The sequence below is a fragment of the Mesoplodon bidens genome (genome assembly GCF_964165515.1).
Source record: "Mesoplodon bidens genome assembly, chromosome: 9".
NCBI classification, from domain to species: Eukaryota; Metazoa; Chordata; class Mammalia; order Artiodactyla; family Ziphiidae; genus Mesoplodon; species Mesoplodon bidens.
This window is the reverse complement of record NC_138166.1, coordinates 19292191-19317917: the sequence shown is the minus strand read 5'-3', so window position 1 is coordinate 19317917 and position 25727 is coordinate 19292191. Positions and strand designations below refer to the sequence as shown.

The 25727-nt window shown below is 41.4% G+C and overlaps 3 protein-coding genes across 3 annotated transcripts; 2 read left to right on the top strand and 1 right to left on the bottom strand.

The window, feature by feature from the left end:
- Window positions 1-1929: 1929 nt before the first annotated feature.
- MRPL32 (mitochondrial ribosomal protein L32) lies at window positions 1930-6846 on the bottom strand. Its single transcript, XM_081244087.1, has 3 exons — window positions 6679-6846; window positions 4911-5092; window positions 1930-2483 (listed from the first exon to the last, which is right to left on the bottom strand). The coding sequence occupies exons 1-3, from the start codon at window positions 6806-6808 to the stop codon at window positions 2229-2231; spliced, it is 567 nt and encodes a 188-aa protein (XP_081100213.1). The 5' UTR covers window positions 6809-6846; the 3' UTR covers window positions 1930-2228.
- Window positions 6847-7005: 159 nt separating this feature from the next.
- On the top strand, window positions 7006-17613 carry PSMA2 (proteasome 20S subunit alpha 2). The gene is made up of 8 exons (XM_081244640.1): window positions 7006-7088; window positions 10878-10954; window positions 11984-12116; window positions 13556-13678; window positions 14417-14498; window positions 16001-16074; window positions 17187-17244; window positions 17332-17613. Exons 1-8 carry the CDS (start codon window positions 7048-7050, stop codon window positions 17446-17448), a joined length of 705 nt encoding a protein of 234 aa, XP_081100766.1. The 5' UTR covers window positions 7006-7047; the 3' UTR covers window positions 17449-17613.
- Window positions 17614-22273: 4660 nt separating this feature from the next.
- On the top strand, window positions 22274-25206 carry LOC308622449 (UPF0415 protein C7orf25 homolog). Its single transcript, XM_081243896.1, has 2 exons — window positions 22274-22433; window positions 23357-25206. The coding sequence occupies exon 2, from the start codon at window positions 23378-23380 to the stop codon at window positions 24641-24643; it is 1266 nt and encodes a 421-aa protein (XP_081100022.1). The 5' UTR covers window positions 22274-22433; window positions 23357-23377; the 3' UTR covers window positions 24644-25206.
- Window positions 25207-25727: the final 521 nt, after the last annotated feature.

The following is a 25727-nucleotide window of genomic DNA, read 5'->3' as shown; positions in this document are numbered from 1 at the left end:
AAAATGAATGAGAAATATGAGAAGACTGGAAACCAGTAATTGGAAAGGGCATTGTAACAGCTCGGAAAAGAGATGATTAGGGTTTGAAGGAGGACCCTGGCTAGGAGATGCAGTGAAGTCAGGTGCTTAGATCTTCAGCATCTGGCAATCTGCTAGGAACTGGCTAAAGGAGACAGGAAGATGGAGGGGACTGTCACCAAGCTCAGAGGGGACATCACCTCCTGACCCACCTCTCCCAAACAGAACTTGGACCCCTCCTTCCAAAAGTAATGTCTCAACATCTTGACGACGCAGACAGGTAGGGATGAAGTTCATCTCTACTGTTCAGAACATGAACGAATCGGTTATGTAAATGATTTTATTCAAACTCATGTGTTTTCTTTTTCCTGAGAGTAAAAAAAAAATGGAGGTATTAAGTGATATAATCTGTTATAAAGATAACTTTGTGGGGACAACCTCTTCAAAAAAAGGGATAGGCACTTTCCCTAATGACATGGCTTTCTGACATGAACCAGATATCTGGGTTTGCTAATTTGGGGATGCATTTGATGTTTATCTGCCCATGAGTAGCAAACAGAAAAGTGGACCTGCCCACACATTCTCAGTAGGTTCATCTGTGTAACTTTCTGCTAAATCAGTGGACAATATGTTACCCAGACATACACTTTGCAACCTGTTAAGATAGATAGTCAACCGAGATGCTGAGTAGGTGGTGGAAGATTCAGGTGTGTACTTTTTAGCCTTAGCTTCCAAGTATACCTGCCTCAAGTTCGACACTAGGCATTCCTAAGGCTTGTCAGAGGAAAAATCAGTATCTGCAGAGGATTGCCTTAATAAGAATACGCAGACAACAATTCCTGCAGAATTTTTTTTTTTTTTTATGTGTGGGTGGAGCTAAGTCTTAAAGAGCTATTTACTGGGACTCCGGTACTTTGGAAGATTTAAGGATTTGCTTTCACTGAATTGCACTCCAATATATCATCGATCTGTACTGTACCGCATGACACTGGTCATTTTACTTCTAGGAATGTTAACATGAATGACCCCATCAGAGTCCTCATGAAGTCCCAGGGGCAAAACTTACCTTGGGCCTCAGTACCAGGATAGAGGTATACTTCTGGATTATGTGTCTTGTGGAGACTTATCAATGGACGTCCTTTTCAAGGCAAAGCAAGTTCAGGGTTGAATTCACTGCCTAATTCTTGTAAGTACTCAGGCTACTGGAGCATGCATTTTGTTTTGAATATATCCCTGGGCTTTATCTTATTTTGTCTATTAATCTTCCATTCAACTACAATTCTCTTACTTTGTGTTTTAATACGCTACCTCACTTTTATTATTTTTTTCAACAAGGCAGGAAACAGCAAACCTTGGACTCAGGGTAGACACAGGAATGGGGGAAGGAGATGGAAATATGAAATGAATTGCGTTAAGTTAAAAAGGCCATTGCTATAGAGATAAATATGATGAAATGTGAAATAAACTAAAAGGTCATCCTAGAAGGAAAATGCAAGGGCAACCCCCTCAGCACGTTTTCTGTGTGCTACTGAATTCACTCACATCTCCTTTAAAAAATCTCTCTCCCCAGACTACAAATTACAGATCTCATGAGCCATCTAATGAATTCTGAATGATACCTTGATTTAATGTGAAATGTCAAGAACTACTTCTAAGTAAATGAACATGTCTCCTATAAAGTGCCATACAAAGGCCATTTTAATTTGCTAAAACAAACAAACAAACAAACAAAAAAACCAAACAGAACGAACTTTTTCTTACTGCTACATCTACCGTCTTAAAAAAGTGATACCCAGAATTTAAATAACCTATTTTCAGGTGTTACTTAAACAAAAGCATTTGTGTAAGTATTCTTGTAAGTAAAACCAGTGGCAAACAAACAAAACCAGAGCCCAGACGCATAATTCTGGCTATGAATTTTAAATTATGTTTTATTTTTCTGTCCTGAAAATTCTGTTCACTAAAACTTCATAGTATAATAGCAACAAGACACATAAATCCATTGAGCCTCTGCATAAACAAACATTTTCAGACTTTACTCCTGATGCATTCTTCAAATTACCCGCAGAAAACTAACTGCTTATAAAGACTGTTTTAGGCTATGCTGATGATTTAAAAACAAGCACACAACCAACATAAAAACAAAGAATTTTCCTCTTTTTCAGGAGAAACGTCTTGTGTGAAGTTATCCTCTCGAAACACGTTTGCTGTCAATTCTGGGTGAACCAGGATGGCCGCTTCCGGTCTCGCTCGATGATCCTCTTGCCCTGGTCTTGCTTGGAGGGTGTCTCCCCCAAGTACAGCACCGTGGTCTCCACGGTAGGAGCCTTGAAAGGGCCTCCCTCTTGCTTCCCTATCTGTCGTCTGATTTCCGCTGTCTCTTTACACACCTTCTCATAGCAATAGCCACAGAGGACGTGTTTCTGTTTCAGGTGACCACATTCAGGACAAACGTCTATATTGTTCTTAAAAAAAAACCAACCAAACAACAACATTTTAACAAGAGGCAACATAACACACACATCACCGACAGGAATGAGGCTTATATGTAAACCTTCTTGGAATGTCCATGCCGCACAAGGTCACAGGACCACCCAGTTCAACCTCATTTTAATAGGGAAACTGAGGACACACACTGATTTGAATTAGTAGAAAAATTGGGACTAGAACTCAGGCCTACCGACTTTGAATCTGGTACATTTTTACTTAAATACAACAGTCTTATTATGTGAAACGGTACTCCATTCCCCCATCCTCAAAAACTAAACATCTGATAAGAAGCCCATCAACACATTGGGGTGAACCACACAGCCAGCATCTTAAATAAGACACCAAGGTAAAGGGAATTCACTTTTTCTTTCAGTCTATCCTGGGAAGAACAAGATGGTAAACACATTACAAGTTGGCTTCCCCTGGTCATCAGAGTGTAATTCAAATTCCTATATGAAGTATAGCTGGTCTGCAGTGTGAGTTTTCTTCCTATAAATGAACACTGATTATTCCTTAATGTAAAACTCCCTATATATTACAATTTGAGGGTATTTTCATGAGTTTTATATGTCTACCCAACTTTAATAAGACAATTCTAACCTCTAAAGAAGTCCTTTCATTGTGTTCTAAAGGTAGGTTTGAAATACAAAGAAAAATAGTAAACGGGAACATCAAAGAAACTCTGAGCACTTCCGAAGATTAATCTACAAACATCTGTGAGGCAGACGACAAAGAGAACTCCATTTTCTGAAAGAAACAAAAAACCTTGCAAATCATTTGCCTCACCGACTTCTCATCTTACTCCAATACCTGGAAACTGGATCGCACATCCAACTTCGAGGTATGGAAAAAATACCCACCGTCACTTGGTGCCCTTTTCCTAACAAATCCCTCAGCCTAACACACAATATGTAGCAGAAAACAATTCACCAAAGCAAATGAATGCACAAGACGAGAGCTATTCTTTTCCCTCAGAAAAAAACAAAGTCAGGGAAGTCAAGTAACAGATCTCATTCCTAAACTCTTAAATGCTCTCAAACTGTATGAATTACTGGTGCCTCAATTAATGAAGTATTTTTCAGTTGCACATTTTAAGTCTGGTCCCAACTGTGAATCAATAATACTTTAGAGCTTAAGTTCTAAGGGTTTGGTTTAATACTGAACGTGGAGGCTCATGAAAGTCCATTTTCTGTCCTTGAGTTCCATCTGTACTGCCCCACTGCTGGGGAATGCCGTGGAGTAAACAGGAACTCAAATCACGGCTGTTAAAGCCATAAATTAACAGATCAAAGGTAAGAAACGCTGGGTTTCCCTGGTGGCGCAGTGGTTAAGAATCCGCCTGCCAATGCAGGTGACATGGATTCGAGCCCTGGTCCGGGAAGATCCCACATGCCGTGGGGCAACTAAGCCCGTGTGCCACAACTACTGAAGCCCACGTGCCTAGAGCCTGTGCTCCACTACAGGAGGAGCCACCGCAATGAGAAGCCGGAGCACCACAACGAAGACAACAGCAACTAGAGAAAAGTCCACGCGCAGCAACGAAGACCCAACGCAGCCAAAAATAAATAAAATTAAAAAAAAAAAAAAAAAAGGGTAAGAAACGCTAAAATTTTTGTTACTAGATCAATGAAGAAAGTGTACCCATGGGACATGGTGGGGGGGGTGAGGGAGAAGGAGCACTGAGATCTAGAACTGTCTGAGGATCGGAACACACACTAAGTTTCAAGAGAAGAATGTGACTTCAATAGGAGACTGCTAGGGTTCAAATCCTGGCTTCACCTTTTAAGTCTGGGACCACGGGCAAATTCTTTTTGCCTCAGTTTCTTCATCCTAAAACTGAGCAAAACAATATTTACTCTGGAGGGCTGTTGTGAGGATATGATGAGAAAATTCATGTAAAGCGCTTAGATACATCATCAGCACTTAATAGATATTAGCTATTTTTATTACTTATCTAAGGATTTTCCTTCACAGTACCTTATTGGATACAGTGAAGAAAAGAATAAATCTGTAAGGGCTAGTAAAACCCCATAATCGAATAGATCTATGCTTCTGACTTTAATTTTAGGGTCTGCCATAGTTAAAATGTTTATTCATATATGGTTCAAAATCACACAGCTTAGGACTGGCACAGCTCACAATACAAAAGTCACATAGACTCTTAACAGCCCAGTCCTCTGTCCAGACTCTAAACTCCCTCCGTGACTATGTTCCTAAGACTTAGGCTACAAGACAGTAGATACACACACATACATAATGAGAATATTGTATTTAATTTAGGCCAGAGGAAGGTAGACATGTAAGATCTGAAAATAATTCACTCATGAGTTATGTGAATAAAACAAGAGAATATGCAGTGGTGGACATGAGAAAAAGCACACCCACAAAAATCACCATATTACCTTAACTTTAATAAGCTTATGAGGGTTTCTTCTCCTACACCTGTTAACTTCAATGCTGCGTCTGTTTTTGGGAGCTGCCATCCAAAAGATGCTCTCCAAAAAGCTGGAAATCTCCTTACTTCCATTGGTATCATTTGCTGGTTCTGTAAACATAGCTGGACCTTGGACCGCTAATGCTGGTTCTACAAAACAAACATGGAGATACAGAATCAGTTTCTAACTTCTAAATGACCATTTACAGGTATCATTCTCCTTAACAATCAACAATGATATATCAAAAGGCACATATAAAATATTACATTCAACAGGCATTTAACAGGAAACCTTAGTAGCTACTGAAATATAGTAAAGCTCATACATAAAGTAATTTTAAAGAACACAGAATTTTTCTTAGTGGCACCTGCTTAAATGAATCGGTTAAATTCTACCAAGAGTTTCTCATAATGCAGAACTCAGGGGTTTAGTAGTAAACATGAATAAATCTAAGCTTGAGATTTCCAAAATCCACTTCCTACTGGCACTGAGATAACTGTTGACTGCCGTTTTATATTACATTCAAATGGGGTTAGCTCCTCAGTCATATCCTGGTAGGCCCTTTAAGTCACTTCGTTCTTCATAATATTTAATCTCAATCCCCGTCAGCTCTCTAAGAAAAAGAACTAGCTCATCACTCTTTGTAGAATATTAATTTATTTATGTGACCATCAACATTTCACTTTTGTTTTTAAAATTGTTTACAAAATCAGAGAGATTCCTTTACCCTCTCTTTGCTATATTCCTCAGACTTGCAACAGTTCTTTTGACTTTAGGAACTCTTAAAAATATACAAAGCTGTCTAACACTTAACAACTGGTATTCCTTGTCAATATATCTAAAAGTATTGCTATGCATAGCCTGATGTAATAGCGCAGACTCTGGAAGGTCTGTGTGACCTTGAGACCTTTCTGAGCCTACTTCTTCAGTTGAAAAGTGGAGACACCTAATGGGATTGTTGTGGAGATTATCTCAGGAAGCATATGTAGGCTTTGACATATAGGGGCCTCACGGTTCAGACTGCCTGGGTATTATCATTATTATGTTTGGGATACCTTGGAAATCGAGTGGAATGTAAATGTCAAAGCAATGACAATTTTAACAACCAAGACACTTCCCTTTAAAATCAGTTTCCGGGGAAAACATGGGATCCGGATTCAACTGCACAAAGCTCAAACGCCACAGAGAGCAAATTGCTTTAGGGGGTGGGATGACTGGAAAGGAAAAATAAGAGAATCTAGATAGTGGCGTCCCTTGATGTTAAGCTAATGAGCTTCGGCTACATTCTGTGTACGAATGAGACGATCAGAGGACTTTTTTTCCCCTTATTTGCAGGGGACTGGGGAGCAAAAACAGGTGTCTCTTGTTTCTAAGTAAGTGCATGTCCGGGACAACGTCCCCTACGCGTGGCCGAAGATCAGGACGCGGGAGCAGGGCAGAGTACGAGCGGTGCCCACCACTCTGCCTGGGGTCCCCTCCCCACCACCCCTCTCCACGGAGGCTTTCTTTTTTTTTTTTGCGGTACGCGGGCCTCTTACTGTTGTGGCCTCTCCCGTTGCGGAGCACAGGCTCCGGACGCGCAGGCTCAGCGGCCATGGCTCACGGGCCCAGCCGCTCCGCGGCATGTGGGATCCTCCCGGACCGGGGCACGAACCCGTGTCCCCTGCATCGGCAGGCGGGCTCTCAACGACTGCGCCACCAGGGAAGCCCATCCACGGAGGCTTTCTTTACGTACCACATTGAGGACTGGGAAAGCCTGGCCGGCTCTGCCGAAGTTTCCGCTGCAGTTGCTCCCAAAAGTTCCGGAGGAGTCCCTGGGCTGCGGGCCACGGCGGAACCTTCAGCATCAGCATAGCAGGCGCCATGTTTCTCGCCCGTAAACCACGCCCACCGGACCGCTGGGTCCCGCCCCTACGTCGAGCATGCGCACAGACGCAGAGTCGGGCAAACGCGCACCTGGAACTACAACTCCCAGCATGCCCCTGAAGCGTCTCTGACTTTCCTCCAATCAGAGAGAGGGAAAGGAAGGCGCGGGGAGGGGAAATGAAAGGAAACGGGCCGCAGTGCGCATGTGTGCGGATGTGCGCTGGGTCTTCGGGTAAAGATGGCGGAGCGTGGTTACAGCTTTTCGCTGACTACATTCAGGTATGGAAGGGGCCCCGGAGGTCCTCCTCGTAACCGAGGTTGCAGGAACTCTGCTGACCCGGTTTTTACCGTCCTGGTCTCTGGCTTGGTGGTTCCGGAGGGCCCAGTAGGGAATGGGGGTGGAAATGCAACTTTGCAAAGTCATTTGCAGGGCCCTCCCGCGGCCTGGGGAGCAGTAGTGCCTGGGGGCCGTGGGAACGCAAGTTGGGGGGTCCGGGGCGACCGACCTTGACGCTGCTGGAGGTTGAGGCCCTCACCCAGGGATTTCCTTTAGCTTTGGAGATTAGGGAAGAAAGTAGCTTTGCATCAGCTGTCTCCGGGTGTCCCGTTCAGAATTCAAGATTTCCTTTCTGACCGAAGTAGGCCTGATTCGGAGCTCGGAATCTTGGTCAGACCTATGGGGTCCCTTTTTCTCGGAAAGCCCTAACTTTACAGTTTGGTCCGAGTCTTAGTCTCCGTTTGTCACTAATGTCTCTCGAAATCTCTTCCCGCTTTCGTTTTCTTTGGTGCCGCTACTGGAAGCTTAAGGACTGAAAGTGAAAGCGTTATTTATCTTTCTATTCTCTAGTCTTTGTAGGCGCCAAACTACTAGGCTACATTTGCGTTTTGGCTATTATTTTGGGAAGGGGTTATATTTATTTTAAAAAAGATTGTAGGCTTTTTTATTTTAGAACAGGTAGATAAGTATATTTTTCAAAGTAAACTTGAGTTAAACTATCATCATTCCCAATGTAAGAAAACCGTCACCAAAGGATTTAATAAGTCGACTGGGGAAGGATTCAGTTTGGCCATTTTCCTACAGACCAGTGATGCCCCGTTTAATTAAAATGTATTCTTATCTGACTGCTGAAGGCGGGCCGCATCTGACTTGTTGAGGACTTTCTGTGTGGGTGGAGCTTAGTCCATCTCTTTGGGCTACCATCTGTGATAAATTATCTCAGCACCTTACAGATGAGCTAACCACAGCTCAGGCAAATTAAATAACTCGTCCCTGGTCATAGGTGAGTAGCTGAGTTAACATTCAGACTGGGTTCTTTCTGACGACAAATTTAATACACTTTCCATTACTGTGCGACGTCTTCTTAAAATGCTAAAATACCTTTCTTTTAATAAAAGGTCTCATCATATACAACAATAGGGAGCAATGTTTGCCAAGTAGTTACTGTTCATATTCGTGAACAAAGCAAACCTGGACCTTTATATTTAAGAGAGTGTAATCCTAGTGGAGCCGAGACATCAAACAACCATATGTTAGCAGGGACTGAATCTTTCTATAGTAAATTTCCTTATTAAAACACACTCTTTTGTTTTTTAACATTATAGTGCATTTCTGTTTTAGATTAAAAGATTTGTTTCCAGCCTGTTGTACTCAGAGTTAAACTACTAAAGGTGGAATGACAAGAGACTATACTATAGGAGGTGTTCTTGTGGATTACATTTAGTTGGGGATATTGACAATAAGTGGATAAACAAATGGGTGCCTACTAATGCATTCTGAAGAATGTTTTTCCTTTACTCAGGAATTTTTATCCAGAGAGGGAGAAAGAAGGAGCAAAACTTCAGATTGGGTAGTCAGGAAAGACCAGTGTTCTGGGGGACTGAAAGATGAAAGGGAGCCAACTGTTCGAAGATTTAGGGTAGAGAGAGTTGCAGACAGAGGGAAGAGCATGTATGAAAGTGCCAAAGTTGAGAAGGACCGAACTGATAAGAAGGCCAGTGTGTTAGAGTATAATGAGCAGAGAGTGTGCATGGGTCAGGCCAATTTTGCAGGGCCCTGTAGGCCAGAGTAAGGAGCTTTTATTGTAAGTGAACCAAGAAGTTATTATAGGATTTAAATGGGGAATGACATGGTACAAAAGTAACTCCGGGTGAGGGGAGGGAAGTAAGAATGGAAAAGATGAAAACTAGTTAGAGACGGCTATTTCAGTTATCCCTGGTAGAGATGCTGGTGCTTTGGAATTGGGTAGTGGCATGATTGAATACAAAGACGGTTGATAGCTCGGTGAGCTCCCAGGTTAGTGAGCTTTCATACAGAAAGATGCAATGATAGAAGTGTATATGTGTGATTATGGCCACAGAAGAAAAGCTAACTTTTAAGTTTACCTAATCCTTTAAAATGTCCCCAGAGGTATTTGAACTAGGTCTTGAAGAATAATTGAAAGCTGGATGGACCCAGAAAGTCATGATATGATTATCAAAATAGGGACCATTAAAGGAAAACAAGTACAACCTAATTTAAAAAATTTAAATGCTTATTGCTGTTATTCTGCTCAAGTCAGCTAATTTTGTCATTTAACAGTCTTTAAACTGCCGCCCCTATAGGCTTATTCCTTAAATAGGTCTAGATGTGTGTCTGTCAGTCAAATGAACCTGGTCATAGGCTGTGTATTGGAGTACTGACTGAACAGAGCTTACACTTTGTAAATGTTGAAAAAATAATTCAAGTATGATGAATCGTAGCCAAAGAGGAAGCATAGGACAGTATAGGTGCGAGTGTGTGGGATTCAACCTAGTCTGGGTGGTCAGGGCAGCTTCCCTGAGGACATGACATTTCTACTAAGGGGTGGAGGATGACTTGGAAGGAGTTCACCAGACAGTGGTGAAGTGCATTGCAGACAGAGGGGTTAGCTTGTCAGAGGGGTCTTTGAATGTTAAGAGTAGTTGTGTGTCTGGAGCAAGGTGGGATGGTGTGAGTTGAGACTTGAGTGACAAAGAGAGTATAATTTTGTGAAGATAAAATAGATGACCTTCTGAAACTGAAGATTATATTTTCAGTAGTAGACTGGAGATGTAGACCTAGCTGTGTGTCGCTTTGGACAGATTACTTTCATTCAAGGACTTTGTCAATAAAATAGAAAGGTTGGTGACATTTATAGTAATTGTTCTAACTCAACAGCTAGATCGAAATAAAATGTGACCTAAAAAGCCAGTTTGGGCCTAGCTAGTAGCATTTGGCTGCCAAACTCATGGAACCAGAAATGTTAAGTATAACCAGCTCATGGCATCTCGGAATAGTTTTGTATTATATAGCAAATACTTTGTTGTGACTGATATCTAGGTTTTATGTCTTAGGCCATGTCTGCTTTATAAAATGTTTAACTCCACCCACGTGGATTGTTTGCTGTTATTTGGTATTTAACAGACACATACATGTTCTTAATAATATTACTATTTGGTATTTAACCAGCTCATGGCATCTCGAAATAGTTTTGTAATATATAGCAAATGCTTTGTTGTGACTGATATCTAGGTTTTATGTCTTAGGCCATGTCTGCTTTATAAAATGTTTAACTCCACCCACATGGATTGTTTGCTGTTATTTGGTATTTAACAGACACATACATGTTCTTAATAATATTACTATTTGGTATTTGCTTGCTGCTAATTTTGTGCCAGAAACAAAAGGCATCGCTTCATTTAATCTTCACAACAACCTTTGAAATATTGATAGGTAACTACTATACTACTATTATCCCCGTTTTACAGATGAGAAAACTGAGACACAGATTAAGTAATTTGCCCAAAGTCACAAGGTTGGTAAGTGGTGAAAGGCAACAGTAATGATGCTCCTTTAAGTGGCAGACAAGAAAAAACAACCTAAGGAAAGAGATTAATGTTACACTATGAATAAACTTAGTTTCCGTACAACTTCATGATAAGTTTTCAAAGCCCAGCTATTCCTTGGTGCTGATTAATGGATTTGGCCTATTTACCTGCCCTTTCTCAGAGGTGTTCCTCTAATACGTATTTGAGAATGTGAATTTAGCAATACCTTTGTTTCTCTTTAAGCCCATCTGGTAAACTTGTCCAGATTGAATATGCTTTGGCTGCTGTAGCTGGAGGAGCCCCTTCAGTGGGAATTAAAGGTAATTAAATGCTTCATTCATTTCAGATTCCTGTTATTAGTTGTCATAATGTGTTCTTTTGGAATTAATAGGTAATTAATGTAAAAGTAAATAGCTGTGGTAGCATAATTTTTTAACAGTTCCTTTGTTTTATACATTTATTTATTTATTTATTTTTGGCTGCGTTGGGTCTTTGTTGCTGTGCGCGGGCTTTCTCTAGTTGCAGCGAGCGGGGGCTACTCTTTGTTACGGTGCGCAGGCTTCTCATTGCGGTGGCTTCTCTTTGTTGCGGAGCACAGACTCTAGGCTCATGGGCTCAGTAGTTGTGGCTCGCGGGCTCTAGAGCGCAGGGTCAGTAGTTGTGGTGCACGGGCTTAGTTGCTCCATGGCATGTGGAGTCTTCTCAGACCAGGGCTTGAACCCCTGTCCTGAGTTGGTAGGCGGGTTCTTAACCACTGCGCCACCAGGGAAGTTCCAACAGTTCTTTTTGTTAATCTACAGTATTTTGATGTTTAAAGAAAGTAATAAGCCAAAGAAGATGATTAATTTTTTTTCAAAATAAATATAGCACCTTTATCTATTGTGATAACCCACAAACAGTCTTTCCTATTCAGAAAACTGAGTATTTTGTTTTTTCCACTGATTATGTATCACTGTTCTCTGGCAGTTTTTATTATTTCCATAACTTAGAAAAGGTTAATCATAAAACTTAAAGATAACTTATAAAAAACATATCATTGGTTGTAAAATTTCAGATTATAAGAACAGTAGGCCAAGTAGGCAGAATTCCGTTATCTTAAAACATATGGACTTTTCTTAAGAAAAGTTGTGTAATACCTGTTACTGAGGGATGTCTTAGTGCAATAGAGATGACCAGTGAGAGAAAGGTGATTTACCTTTCCTTGGGTAATTTTAATATGGAAATCCAGAAGAAAAGGTTTTATAACTAAGAAGAAATAAAGGAGTTTGGCTGAAATGCTTCTGCAACTAGAAAACTGTTGAAGCAGAGTCTTTAAATAACATTTAAGTCTTTTTTTTTTTTTTTTTAAGCTGCAAATGGTGTGGTCTTGGCAACTGAGAAGAAACAGAAATCCATTTTGTATGACGAGCGAAGTGTCCACAAAGTGGAACCAATCACCAAGCATATAGGTTTGGTGTATAGCGGCATGGGCCCAGATTACAGGTACCTTGTACCCTTTGTTCTTTTTCTCACCATCTCGTGAATTCCTTGTAATCTATACTTTGAGGGGAAAAATCAAAGGATGTTTTTCCTTTAATCTCCCAACTTCTCATCGTTGGCAGCTGAACTTAGTTTGCCAGTATGAGACAGACTGGGGCTTATTTGAAGGAGAAGAACTCAGTGCCACTCAGTTGTAAAAGAGGAGATGGATACTTACCCCTCTAATCTCTGTTCAGTGGTTTTCCCTTCTGATCATAATCCCTCTGCTACCATCCAAGGGCTCAGCAGGGGCTTTGCTGTTCTCTAAATGTATTTTAAAAACAACAAAAGCAATACATGTCATAATAAACTATATTTTTTAAAAGTTGTCAGACAGCAAAAGAAAGCATACCGTCCAGAGTTAACCTCATTTTATTTAGTTCTGTTTTTAGCAAAGGGACAGAATTCTCAAAAGGCCACTGAAAGTTGTGGAGTATGACAGCCAGTCTGGATCCAGATGTTTATATAATCACTCCTTTGATATTTCACAGGAAGAGAGTAATCCTGTTACATCAGGGTACCAGCAGGTTTAAAGAGATTGGCAGCTTTCTGTTTGTCATTTAAGAAGCAAAAGGAATATTATTACTTCATTCTTGATTTTGTGGAGTAAGATAGGTGGAGCCAAAATTTCATGAGTTAGAAAAAGCACCAGTGTCACTGGCACGTGATCAGGATTCACTACAGTGGGTTCTGTTACCACTGCACGAAAGGGAGACTGCAGCTCACTAGCACTCACAGAATAAACTGACACCACGGGAGAATTGTTCAGAGGGATAATGTCCTGAGCTCAGATTAGTACACGAGCAGGTAAAGGTAAATCCTGCTTCTCTTGCTAGTATATTTAATTGTTACACTTTTGACAAATTTTACATTATTTGACGTTATAATTAGTTTCACGTTGTTCATTAATCTCTGGAATTATTGTTCATAATCTGTTTGAATTCCAGTCTGTGGAACAAGATTGAGGCCGAGTGAGAAAAATATGCGTGAACGCGTGTGTGTGTGCGTATTAGCCTGTTGCCTGGAGTGAAATATAAAAGGGCAGGGTGCCTGCCCTTGGGATAAGGGGGGCACAATCTTGAAGACGCTGTGGCGAGTTATAAAGTTCTTGCATACTCTAGAGCCGTGGCTGCTAAGCTAATGGGTACCCCCCAGTCCATAGTTTCCTTCCTTTTGCCTTGTTCTTGTTCATCTATGGTTTGTCTCCTCAGTGCCGCTCTGATATTTTCTTGTAAATTAACCATAATCAGATGTAAGAACAAGACTGGCTTAGAGCTAAGAGCTGCTATTAGAGATACATGTCAAACTTGTGCTATAGGTATATGCCTATAGAAGGAGAATGAGTCTTTAGATAGTAAAGCATCTGAATTTTAATTAAATCTTATTTCTTTTCTGTTTGTCAGAGTGCTTGTGCACAGAGCTCGAAAACTAGCTCAACAGTACTATCTCGTTTACCAAGAGCCCATTCCCACAGCTCAGCTGGTACAGAGAGTAGCTTCCGTGATGCAAGAATACACCCAGTCAGGGTAGGTTGATTTTATTACTTGAAATGTGTCATGAATTAGAAAAAAAATCATTTTATGAGTAGACATATTTTTTTTAAAAAAGAGGGCTTAGTATTCCTATATTTCCTTAATCAGTGGAAAAAATCACTATGATGAACATTTCTGATCTTAACTGGACCCGCAATATTTTTTTAAAGAGAAAATGGGAATGTTTTCTTGCTGTTCGTATAGTAGCAGAAACCAACTTCTAGATAAAGTCCTTTTGCTAGTAATTAAAACATTTCTGTATGGGCAGACAGTCATTGCTGCTTCCAAATTTATCTTCTAACCAGAAATGATTATAAGCACATGATGAAAGCAATAACTCTTTGATACATCCGTGTTTATTTAATTCCAGTGTTCTTCAGCTTGGGTGTGAACACGGATGAGGTAGCTGCTGATTTGTAAAGCCGGTGGAAAAGCTGCGTTTGTTGAAATGTGTCATTTTGTTAGGACACTGTTACTCCACACTTATTAACCCTGATGTTTGTATCACTCCATTTACCAAAATGATTTGACTGTCTTTCCTCAGTGCCATAAAGAAGATTCATTTTGAATTGATTTGTTTAGAATGGTGTTAAATACGTTTTAAGGAACTTATAGAAGTCTAATTCGGTTTACCTGATCACTTGCTATACTTGAGGGTATTAATAAATTCTTAGCTTAGGTTGACTTTAACACCATGAAGATGGCAAGTAATTTTCATTTCTCTCTCTTCAGTGGTGTTCGTCCATTTGGAGTTTCTTTACTTATTTGTGGTTGGAATGAGGGACGACCATATTTATTTCAGTCAGATCCATCTGTAAGTATCATTAGAGGTATTTGAGGGATTTGTCGAAGGGCTCTTTGAATATCTAGTAAAAACAGAAGCCATAAAAAGCTTAAAAAGTAGAGTATTTTCTCTTTTTGTTTTTCATTTGGGCTTTAGAAGTAGTATATATTCACTTGCACGTTTAAAAGGTTGGTAATTCAGTCTTCTGATAAGGAAGCTACTTTAGTTCTGCTCCCCGTGTTCTTCTGGTATGTTGCTTGACTTCACATACCTTGAATGATTAGTTGAAATAGTTGTTATCAAGTCTCTTTAAATCTGTGGAATTCTTTTACTTTTAAAAAATTATAATTAAAGGTAAGGGTCTGGGTGGGGGCAGTGCCCTTTGCAGTCAGTTTAATCTTGGGGCTGACTTCAGTGTGACTCTTCCTGTACAAATATTGATGTCCATCTTGAATTCGGTGTTTTGCAAAATGGGTGAGTTGTCTGCTCTAAAGCAGAAGATTGGTGTTCAGGTTAGCAGGTGTCTGTAGAGGGTACCACTCCTCCACACGTCTCACATCTGTCACTCATGTTTGCTGTGAGGAGACCTGGAAGAAAAAACTCGTGATTAGAAACTGATCTTTCATAGTTTATAGGTCACTAGATAATGGCAAGTTCACTCAATTCAGACTAGCTTTGTAATCTGAAAAGGCAAAAAAAAGATAAATTGGTTATTACTTAAATCAGAAGAATTAAGTATTTAGGGAACTTTGACAGTGTCTGTTACCCCATATCTAAGCTTCTGAAGCTAAATGACATGCCCTCTTACCTTCCTTTCCTGGGGGTAGCAGAGCCAGCATCACTGGCATCCAGCTTTCACCTTTTGCCCTTTTTCCCCTGTTGTGTCTAAAAGGCAGTTGCTTCTTTTGAAATATGTTTGGTCTGTTTCTTTCAGTGTCTGTGTGTACGTGTGTGTATGTATTTTTTCAATAGATGAGTCATGTTATATAGGACATACTGCTGCTGCTTTCATTCAACATTAGATTACAAAATATCAACACCTTTGAAAAATTTTAATGCAAAGCTGTGTCTTTTTAATTTATTTGCTGCCGCTGATGAAGAACTGGTCACCATTTTTCAGATATATATGACAGATTTCTAGAGCCCTTCAATCCTAGTAAGCTACAATATTACTTTTGATTATTTGCTCTAAGTTAACCTCAGTTTCTTTTTTTTTTTACATAAATTTTGTACAGTAAGTTGCACATAGTTAAAGTGTACAATTCGATGGGTTTTTGATGTATGTAAATGCCTGAGAAAACCATCACTACAGTGAAGATGCTGGACTTCTCCATAACCTCCAAAAGTTTCTTCATGCCTTTTTGTTATTTATCCCACTAACGTATTCTATGACGTATTCCGTTGCATTCCAGTAAATATTTTGTGACCTTAGAAGTTAGAGACAAATTATTGAACTGAGACATAAATGTCAGCATCCTAAGTAATTAGGTTAATGATTTAAAATGTTCTTTTCCTCTTCCCTTCCTGACTAGGGAGCTTACTTTGCCTGGAAAGCCACAGCAATGGGAAAGAACTATGTGAATGGGAAAACTTTCCTTGAGAAAAGGTGGGCTCATAAAACTAGATTCATTAGCAAACTTAATTTACAGTTTTCAGCTCTCTTTAAATAATATCATGAATCTAAACAAATTTGTTGTATGACTGTGTATTCAAGCCTATTTACCTGATAGAACAAACAAACTTTTCTCTACTCTGGCTCCCCGGCCTTCAATATATTAAGTGGTAATATTCATTTCTTATGAACTTCTCTTTCTGCATTCTCATGCTTTTTTTCCTAAATATTATTTTTATTTTTTTACTTCATTTTTCCTCCTATCTCAAAAAAAAAAAAAAAAAAAGAAAGACCATTGGATTTGGAGTAAAAAAATTGGGGAGGAGAATTTCTAAATGATGTAAGTGATAACAGCTTACATTTTGACAATTACAAAAAAAAAATTGCGCAGCCAAACCCGGTGTTGATGGTGGATTAAAGTTGTGATGTATATACTTGATAAAAAGTGGAGCGATATGTAAAAATCTGTCCTGTCAGCACAGCAGGCTGCTCTCACTTACTTCCAGCTGTATTCTAGTCTCAGCATTATTGTAGCCCACCAAAAAATGTCCTACATTTTGAATGGGAAAGGTTCGCAATTGATTTTAACCACCAAATGAACCTTCTCGGTACATTTTCACATAATATTCATGTTAAGATTATTTAAAAATCTTAGACTCGGGATTAATTGGTAAATTTAAATAAGCTTAGGATTTTAAAGCAATTTTTTTTCCTCTTACATATTAGTGAGTCTTCCAAACATAAAAAACAAGAAATTTTAGCAAAAGTCTGATTTCTCTGCTTTATTTTTATAAATTGTTATAATATTGCCACCACACTCTGATTGTATTAAAATGTTTATACTTAAGGAAGTTTACTAAAATAAACTCACGTTAGGGTTACGCTCTTCATGATGTCGGGAATGCACACCAAATAATTGTCAGTTTCTTATCGGGGCAGCTAGCTCAGTGAGGTGACGAAAAGAATTCATCTGTAACTTAATATTTTTAAGAGCGTTTTAGATGTTTAAGAAATCTTACGCTGTTGCTATCATTGTGTTTACATAGTCATAAATAATGTTAACAGTGCCGTAAATCATTGGGGTTTTTTTTCAAAAAATTCTTCAGATATAATGAAGATCTGGAACTTGAAGATGCCATTCATACAGCCATATTAACCCTAAAGGTTAGTTCAATATCTAACAGTTGGATTTGTAGTGGTTGTATAATTAACTGCTTAGAAAATTGAAATTTTTCCCTCCCTCTTGATCAGGAAAGCTTTGAAGGGCAGATGACAGAAGATAACATAGAAGTTGGCATCTGCAATGAAGCCGGATTTAGGAGGCTGACTCCCACTGAAGTTAAGGATTACCTGGCTGCCATTGCATAACAGTGAAGGGACTGAAAATCTGGAATTTCAGATAACCTCTCTACTGAAACATGTTTAAAGTATGTTTTTGTTTTGCAGACTTTTTGCATACTTATTTCTACATGGTTTGATGGACTGATGTTTTTAAAATGAGACTTATAAATCATAATAAACCGTTAAATTCAACTTCCTGCTTTTTAGGAATTAGTAAAATTTTAACATAGTTATATCCTGCTTTTCATCACAGTTGATTTCTGGAAACTACATTACAAAGCAGAATGGTGAAACTGTCTTTAGTCCTCATGCAGTTTGGGTTAAGTCAAATCTTGTTACTCTCTTTGCTGTCAGATGTCTGCTTCAGTAAAGCAAAACGCTGATTTGGGTAAACATCACTGCTTTTAGAGCTGGGAGAATCTGCAGACTTTCATGGATTCTGAGACAAGGTGGAAGCATAGATGTTTTTCAGGCACCATTAAGTGTGGGTCAGTGAAACCCTAGCATACTCTGTGAGATTGCACTGGAGCTGCCAAGAGTGCTAAGCCAAACAGTCTCCTATAGGAGATCTATTATGTACATACATAAAAAATGGTGTGCTAGTTCCTGTTGGTTTTTCCATCGCAAGTAGGTAAATGTATTTAAAAAGAGCCCCCTAGAATCTACTAAATCTTTTTAACTCAAGGATGAACATGAGTGCTGGAAATAAAATACTAATACTTAAATGTCAAAATTATGGCTTAAGTCTCTCCCTCGTTCATGTAATCTCAGTGTAATCAGAACCTTCACTGCAAATTAAGGCTCATAGAAGCAAGCAGATAATGGGGTACCTGAAGCCTGTTTTCATTATATGTGAGGGCATAGCACTTAGTTTTCTTTTTTTGTTTTGAAGGCATCATAGGATAAGAGAAATCATGTCATTAATCTTGCTCACAGAACATAGAGTTTATGAGTGTCACTGTTCTTACGAACAAAGAGATCGTGGGCATTTCTGTGATTTAAGTGTGGCTCAAAAGATCTTGATTATGATCTAGCCAAGTTTAGGCTCTTTAGGCAAGAGCCTTATCTTGGAGCATTTTTGTCGGGATTCCCAGTTCTACCCGCTGTCACTGTAACACCCCTGTAGTGGCTGAAGCGTTATGATGGGAGATGGGAGATACCAACTTGACCTATTTCTAGACATTTGTCTTGAAGGCCTCATTTAACATAACAGTCTCTCCTCGTCGGCTCTTGGTACATTGTGAATCCAGCACACTAGAAGGAGAACTTAGTGTTAAAAAGGAATGGTTTTTGGAGTTAGGTCTCAACTCTCCCACTTAACTGGCCGAGTGAGTGCACAAAGTAATTATCTCGAGTGTTTTCTCAGGACTAAACTTGATTATATGCAAGTGAAAGGCCTGGCAAGGTTAATGGTTAAGTACCCCATAAGTTTTAGCTCCTTTGAATTTGTTTAGGCTCTCTCTAATGTCCAATATTAAGAAACCAGAGGAATGCCAAAATTCTACAAATCGAAGGGAAGAGTAAAGGCATTTTTATTTAGGACAAAAAGAAAGCACGTGGAGGTTCTTATTGGGTGCTAACACAGTAAGTCCTATGGAATAAAGAGGAAGAATTAGCTGAAGCAGATCTGTGTCCAGGTTCTATTCTCTGCCTCTTGCCCCATTAAGTACAAAGCCCAGTTCAGCTGAAGCTGCCTAGAACTCCCTTGGTTCTCAGTTTGTTCTTTTCTTTGACCTTAATTTTCAGTTGTCCCCTTTTGTTCCAGTTCTTGGGCAACTCAGGTTTTTGGTCTGACAACCCATTATGCATCCCTGAATGTTCTCCGACTCTTCTGTCATTTCTAGCCAGTGGATTCTAGCTTCTTTTAATCTTATTTAAGTATCATAATGCTCCTAATATACATTCCCCTCTCCATTTTTGGTCCAAAAAATGGACCAAAAAAAATTTGCCTCCACTTGTTTTTCTCTTCCAGTTCCTCAACTGAACCGTGAATCCAAGTCTGCAAAACAATTATTAGCGGTGAAACATGGAAATGTTTAAAATTCACACATGTGGGGGGGAAGAGGGAGTTGAAAAGGAAAGGGAAATAAGGAAGAAAAGTAATATTGATCTTTATAATTATCCAGTGCTGGCTTATTGGGCACTGATTAGGTGAGAAAGGTGATCAAAGGATTTTTCATCTATTGCTCGACTATGTTCATGGATTGAAACCACCAACTCTAAGCCTTAACTTCAGCTCTTTATCACGCGTCTCCTTGCTAATGTAGGCAAGCTCTGAGCCCCTGTTGTAAAGAAACACAAGCTGATATTCAGTAAAGTGCCTGAGAACATGTACGAGTTGGTAACTCCTTTGGTTTAGAATCCTAATTTCCTGAAACCCAGTCCAGTGGTCCTGTATTAATGTCACGTTGCCTCACACGGTTCCTTCAGTTCAGACTCCTCCCTTGACCCTGCTCTCAAGGACCTTATTATCGAACCAGCAATACCTGCCTGCCAACTAAGTGATAGCTTCCTAAGCATGAGCCTATTTTAAAAGTTAGATAACTTTTAACACTTGATCAGAGGCCCTGTCCCTGAGTTTCATCACTTTTCCCATTTTAAGTATTCCATCAGGTACTCCTGTGTTTCAAAACAGTAGGCTTATTACGGTTATTTCTGGATTCCTGAAGCTCAGCCATCATATAACCATTTTATTCTGCAAGAATAGAATTTAGAAATCTTATACCACCCTCACTTGCCTTCTGCTTTAATTAGATCACAATGTTTGGCATAAAAGATTTTTATTAGGGGTATGTAAGTATACTGTGATTGCTTTTCCTCGCTTTTTTGCTTTGTTTTCTCTGTAGCTGTCACTAATTCTTGCCAGTTACCCCCTAACGGCATTGCAAAACCCTCTGCACAGTTTTCTTCACTGTCAGATACAAGGTAATCTGACAGTTCTCACCCAACCCTTCACAGCCCCTCTCCCCCAGCACCATTCCAAGAAGTTTCTTGAAACCCTCTTTCTGCTCTAATCCAAGCTGGTTGCGTCTTTGAAACTCTTCCTTCTCCTCTTGTCTCTTGATTGGCTGGGTTTAAAAATTCTAGGTTAGAAAGAAATGTCTCCACATTTAAACTCCTATTAATTGGATACTGGAGCCTTTTGTTTTTGCTATATTTTTCACCTATTTTTTAAATTCTACTTTTTAGTAGATTTTTACACTCTTCTTTTCTATTGATGTTTTTAAGATTTGGGATATTTTTAATTTTGAAGAACTCTTTCCTATACTCCATTATCTCCCCTTTAAAAACAAAATTCTTTGATTTATGGCTGAAATATCTTCTGTCTGAGGATGCTAGTTAAAGATATTAAAAAAAATTTTTTTTTGTTCTGCTTTCTGTTTCCTTTAGATTCCAAACAAAAATGTTTGGAAGTGCTGTGTTTGTGAATCCCAAACCTACCTACTGGGGGATGCCGAATATCAGCACCTATAAACCATTTCTCTGTGGTCTTTCATTTGCTCTGTTTCTCCAGAGAAAGGGTTTGAGGGAGAGGGTGATGAGGGGAGTGGGACAGGAGTGCCAGCGTTCCGACAGCATATTACTGTTCAGGACCGTAACTTAAACTCTTTTCATAATGTATCTCGAACCCCTCTTGATTCCCTGTCTTCAACATCATAAACTCGACTTCTACCTGGGGAAGGATGGGTAACTGTCCCAGCTCCACAGGACGGGAGAGAGGACTTGGTGTCTGTTCCTTATACAACATGTAAGCAACGCCCACTTTCAGCCCCTCCTCACTGCCCCCCCCCTCCTTCCAGGCATCTGTAGTTCAGCGCCTTCCTGGGGTCCTGCTTTGTGAATCACTTGATGCAGTTTCTCTCTGCTACTTCCACAGAGAGGCTTCCTGGCTTCAAATAACCTCTCTCTGGCGGACTTAACTCTAAACCATATCTTTTAGACTCAGAGGATTGAATAAATATGTTGAAAAGCACTGGGAACAATGCTTGCCACATAATAAGCATTGAATAAGTGTCATTATTGCTCTTTGTCTTGAAAAATGTATCGACATACCTCATGTGCAATCATCTCTTGTTCTTTTTAGTCTTGTGGGTTTATTCCTTTCCTGTCATTTAAGTAAGGTTTAGGAAAGGAGCAGGCAGACATAGGATTAATTTTAAAGTCCTCTTAAATTTTTTAAATTAGCCTTACTTTATGGGTGACTCTGGACACTCTACTAAAGCTAATATCAATTTCCCAGCCCTTCAGAAGCCAGTCACCCATCGTTTGTCCTCTTCAGAAAGGTAGCGCGTCTCTAATATGACACTTTATAATGGAGAGAGCCCGTGATGGCGCAGTGGCAAGTGCTTTGGGGTAGGGTCAGAAATCCCAGCTACAGCACTTATCAGCTGTGAAAACTTTGACAAGCCTCTCCAGCCAGTTTTCTGTTAGAATGAGCCAAACTTTTTCTAAGACGACAACCACTGTCTGGCACTCGTAGGGGTTTGAGCCTGATAGCAAAACGGTGTACTTGACCCGCGGAGAGGAGGTGAGCGCGATCGGGAGGTTTTCTCCACCGAAATGCACCGACTGCCGCCCCAGGCAAAGTCTAACCATGATTAGATGCTAGGATACGGGTTCAGCCTGCCTGGCTCGCTGGGGATCGAGCGGCCGGTGCCCCAGTGGGAGATCATCTTTCCTGGGGCCAGGCGGGGCCGCGCGCCCCGCGCTCGCCTCGCGGCAGGAGTGGAAGACGCCTCTTCCCTCAACAAACATGGCCGTCGCGCTAGCGTCAGCCCCGCTCTGGAGGCCGCGCTGCCGCCTGGGAATAGCGGGCTCGGCGTCACCCGGCGCGGGGCCACGTGACGCGGGAAAAGCCCGAGGCGGCGGGGCTGGCGCAGGCGGAGCTCGCGCCAGCGGAGCAGCAGCGGAGGCCGGAGTGGGTTGGGGGCTGCCCAGTGAGGTTACTCTGCGGGTCCCGGCCTCGCGCGCACGTGCCCGCCTGTTCGCGCTCGTGGTCCTGGGCGCAGCAGGTGAGGAGCCGGGGAAGGGGCGAGGGGGTGGGGGGGCCGGGCGCCCCTTCCGAGGCCGGGAGGGGGTTGGGCCGGGTCGGCGGGGTGGGTGGCGGGCGCCGAGCCGCCGAGCGCCCTCCGCCCGCGCCTCCGTCCCGGCGCTGGCCGTGGGGGCTCTTGGAGCCCGAGCCTGCCCGACGGGGCCAGCGGTGCAGGTGGACCGAGCAGGGCCGGATGCCCGCCCGGAAGGCCCCGCCGACCTCAGGCCCGCCCTCCCGGGCCGCCGCGGGCTGCTCCGTGGAGTTTATCTTCGGGCGTTTTCCTCGGAGTGGGAGCGGGAGCCAAGTTGGTGGGCGCCTTCGGTCTTTAGAAATGGGCTGGGTTGACGTCACATGCAGGTACGAGGCGGTCTGGATTCCTGGGCGTGTGTACCGTGTGCCCCTGGGAAATCACGAGGCAGCAGGTTGAAGGAGACCCACTCATGGAAGGTTAGCGTGGTCAATTGAGGAGAGAGTCTCCTGTTTTGGACAGTTTGTTCACCAGCTCGTCTGTGTGGATACTTTTATTTTAATCATTTTTATCTTGACCCTTCTACTAAAAATTTCTCGACAACCGAACAGTAAGGCTGCTTATAAGGGAATTCTTTATGTAGCAGGTTGCCAGCCCCCTGCATTTTATCCTAACCCGGGATATACTGTGGATCCCATGACCTTCAAGCTGAAGAAATGAAGGCGCAAAGAGTGTTAGAACCCAGCGGACGTAAGGAGCAGTTCAGAAGTCTAGCTATCATCCTTTCCTTAGCTCTCAGAGGAGGGAGTCACTCCAGAATCAGACACGCAGAATCCCAGATTCATAGACCCGGCCTCCATAATCTTTGTGGTCGGATTGAAGTCTTAGAATCCTGAGCGAAGAATTGCTTGCGGTTGATTTGTTTCTTTTCATAGGAAAGGCATAATGCTGTCAGCATGTCTGCACACTCCATGCTCTGTGAACGGATCGCCATAGCCAAGGAACTGATGAAGAGAGCAGAATCACTCTCCAGGTCAAGAAAAGGTGGCATCGAAGGTAGTGCCAAGCTGTGCAGCAAACTGAAGGCAGAATTAAAATTCCTACAGAAGGTCGAAGCTGGGAAAGTAGCCATTAAGGAGTCCCATCTACAGAGCACTAACCTGACACACCTAAGAGCCATCGTGGAATCAGCAGAAAACCTGGAAGACGTGGTCAGCGTTCTCCATGTCTTTGGTTACACAGACACCTTGGGCGAAAAGCAGACCCTTGTGGTGGATGTCGTTGCCAATGGTGGTCATACTTGGGTGAAAGCCATTGGCCGGAAGGCCGAAGCTCTGCATAACATTTGGCTGGGCCGGGGGCAGTATGGCGACAAAAGCATCGTTGAGCAGGCTGAAGACTTCCTCCAGGCCAGTCACCAGCAGCCGGTACAGTACAGCAACCCTCACATCGTCTTCGCATTTTACAACAGTGTCTCCAGCCCCATGGCCGAGAAGCTGAAAGAAATGGGTGTATCTGTGAGGGGAGACATAGTAGCCGTGAACTCTCTGTTAGAGCCCCGTGAAGAGCTCCAGGCCAGTGAGAGCGAATCAGATGATGATGGCCCCGAACTTTTGCGGGTGACCAGAGTAGACCGAGAAAACATCCTAGCAAGTGTCGCGTTTCCAACAGAGATCAAGGTTGACGTGTGCACAAGAGCCAACCTGGACATTACTACTTTAATCACATATGTATCCGCCCTCAGCTACGGAGGCTGCCGCTTTATCTTCAGAGAAAAAGTGCTCACCGAACAAGCAGAGCAAGAGAGGAAAGAGCAGGTTCTGCCACAGCTGGAGGCATTTATGAAGGACAAGGAGTTGTTTGCCTGCGAATCTGCGGTCAAGGACTTTCAGTCTATCCTAGATACCTTAGGAGGACCCGGGGAGAGAGAGCGGGCTGCTATGCTAATTAAGCGAATTAATGTGGTCCCAGACCAGCCTTCTGAGCGTGCCTTGAAACTAGTGTCCAGTTCAAAAATCAACAGCCGCTCATTAACGATTTTTGGGACAGGAGACACCCTAAAAGCCATCACAATGACTGCCAATAGTGGTTTTGTCAGAGCTGCCAACAACCAGGGTGTTAAGTTCAGTGTGTTTATCCATCAGCCCAGAGCACTTACTGAGAGCAAAGAGGCCCTAGCTACCCCCTTACCAAAAGACTGCACAACTGACAACGAACACTGATGATATCCTTTAAATACTGTCATGGGAATAAGTTATTTATACCAAAGGCTGTGTCTTCCCATTCTTAATTGGAAAAAAAAAAAAAAAGGTCTATAGTAAAAATAATACTCTTTAGAGCTCTTAAACCAGTCAGGTTGACTGTCTGTCTCATCTATAAGGTATATAACCTAAAGTAGGAAAAAAGCACAAGAGGCAACCTTATTTATCAAACTGGCTACATTATAATTAGAGCAGAAATACATCTATATAAGGCTTGTAGCTGTATCACAGTGTTTTGATTTGTTTCATTCAGTAGGGCTACCACTCCCCTAATGGTAACCGCATCTCTTGGACTGTGGCTACATGGCATCTTGCATTAAATATCTGGAGAAACCTCTGAAGCTTGTTTTTCATTATATTGATTTAGCAATCGATATGGGTTGAGGCTGGGAGGTAATAGTTTTCCATTGATTTTAGATTCCAAAGTTATGGCTGTTATTGAAAAGACACGTATTTGATTGCTATCTGTCAGGTGCAGTCTGGTGGTTATGTTTACAAAGAGGACATTAATATAGAAGGAAATAAAGGGAATTCTGATCATGGGAGTCCCATGAATCTCTTGATACACCATCGTGGTAAGATAGACAACAGTCACGCTACTACAAACCTAAGGTGTTTAAGGTTAAATATTAATTTGAATATATTGAAAAAGAATTATATAAAATAACAGGTTTTACTTTTAGATATAAGTGGCCCCCACATTAGCAGTATTTGGATTATGAATACTACTTTTCTCATTCCTTTTGCAAGTGGGAAGGGACATTATTACGTCTCTCTCGTGAGACAGTGGCAGGGAGATTCCATGCCTGTTTCATGACACAGTTGTAATTAAAAAGAAAATTTTGGGTCCGTATTGTGCTAGGTGTTTCGTGAATGTGCAGTGAGGAGAAATTAGCAAAGTAGGCACGTATTCACATTTAAAACATTGGGAATTGAGTCTTAAAGCTGAAGTGTTAACTTGTGCTAAGTGTGGGAGCCATTATTAGAAGTTGGTTTTGTGTTCTCACAGCCTGGCCTTTCCACTGAGCCGGCCCCTCTTCTGTGA

What these genes read in the sequence shown, in the direction of transcription:
- MRPL32 (XM_081244087.1), bottom strand. Translation starts at nt 6,808, where the DNA reads ATGGCGCCTGCTATGCTGATGCTGAAGGTTCCGCCGTGGCCCGCAGCC. An exon ending in CTTTCCCAGTCCTCAATGTG is followed by an intron (nt 5,093 to 6,678) that starts GTACGTAAAGAA and finishes TTTGTTTTGTAG; the next exon opens with AACCAGCATTAGCGGTCCAA. An exon ending in ATAAGCTTATTAAAGTTAAG is followed by an intron (nt 2,484 to 4,910) that starts GTAATATGGTGA and finishes TTTTTTTTTAAG; the next exon opens with AACAATATAGACGTTTGTCC.
- PSMA2 (XM_081244640.1), top strand. Translation starts at nt 7,048, where the DNA reads ATGGCGGAGCGTGGTTACAGCTTTTCGCTGACTACATTCAG. An exon ending in TTTTCGCTGACTACATTCAG is followed by an intron (nt 7,089 to 10,877) that starts GTATGGAAGGGG and finishes TTTCTCTTTAAG; the next exon opens with CCCATCTGGTAAACTTGTCC. An exon ending in GGCATGGGCCCAGATTACAG is followed by an intron (nt 12,117 to 13,555) that starts GTACCTTGTACC and finishes TCTGTTTGTCAG; the next exon opens with AGTGCTTGTGCACAGAGCTC.
- LOC308622449 (XM_081243896.1), top strand. Translation starts at nt 23,378, where the DNA reads ATGTCTGCACACTCCATGCTCTGTGAACGGATCGCCATAGCCAAGGAA.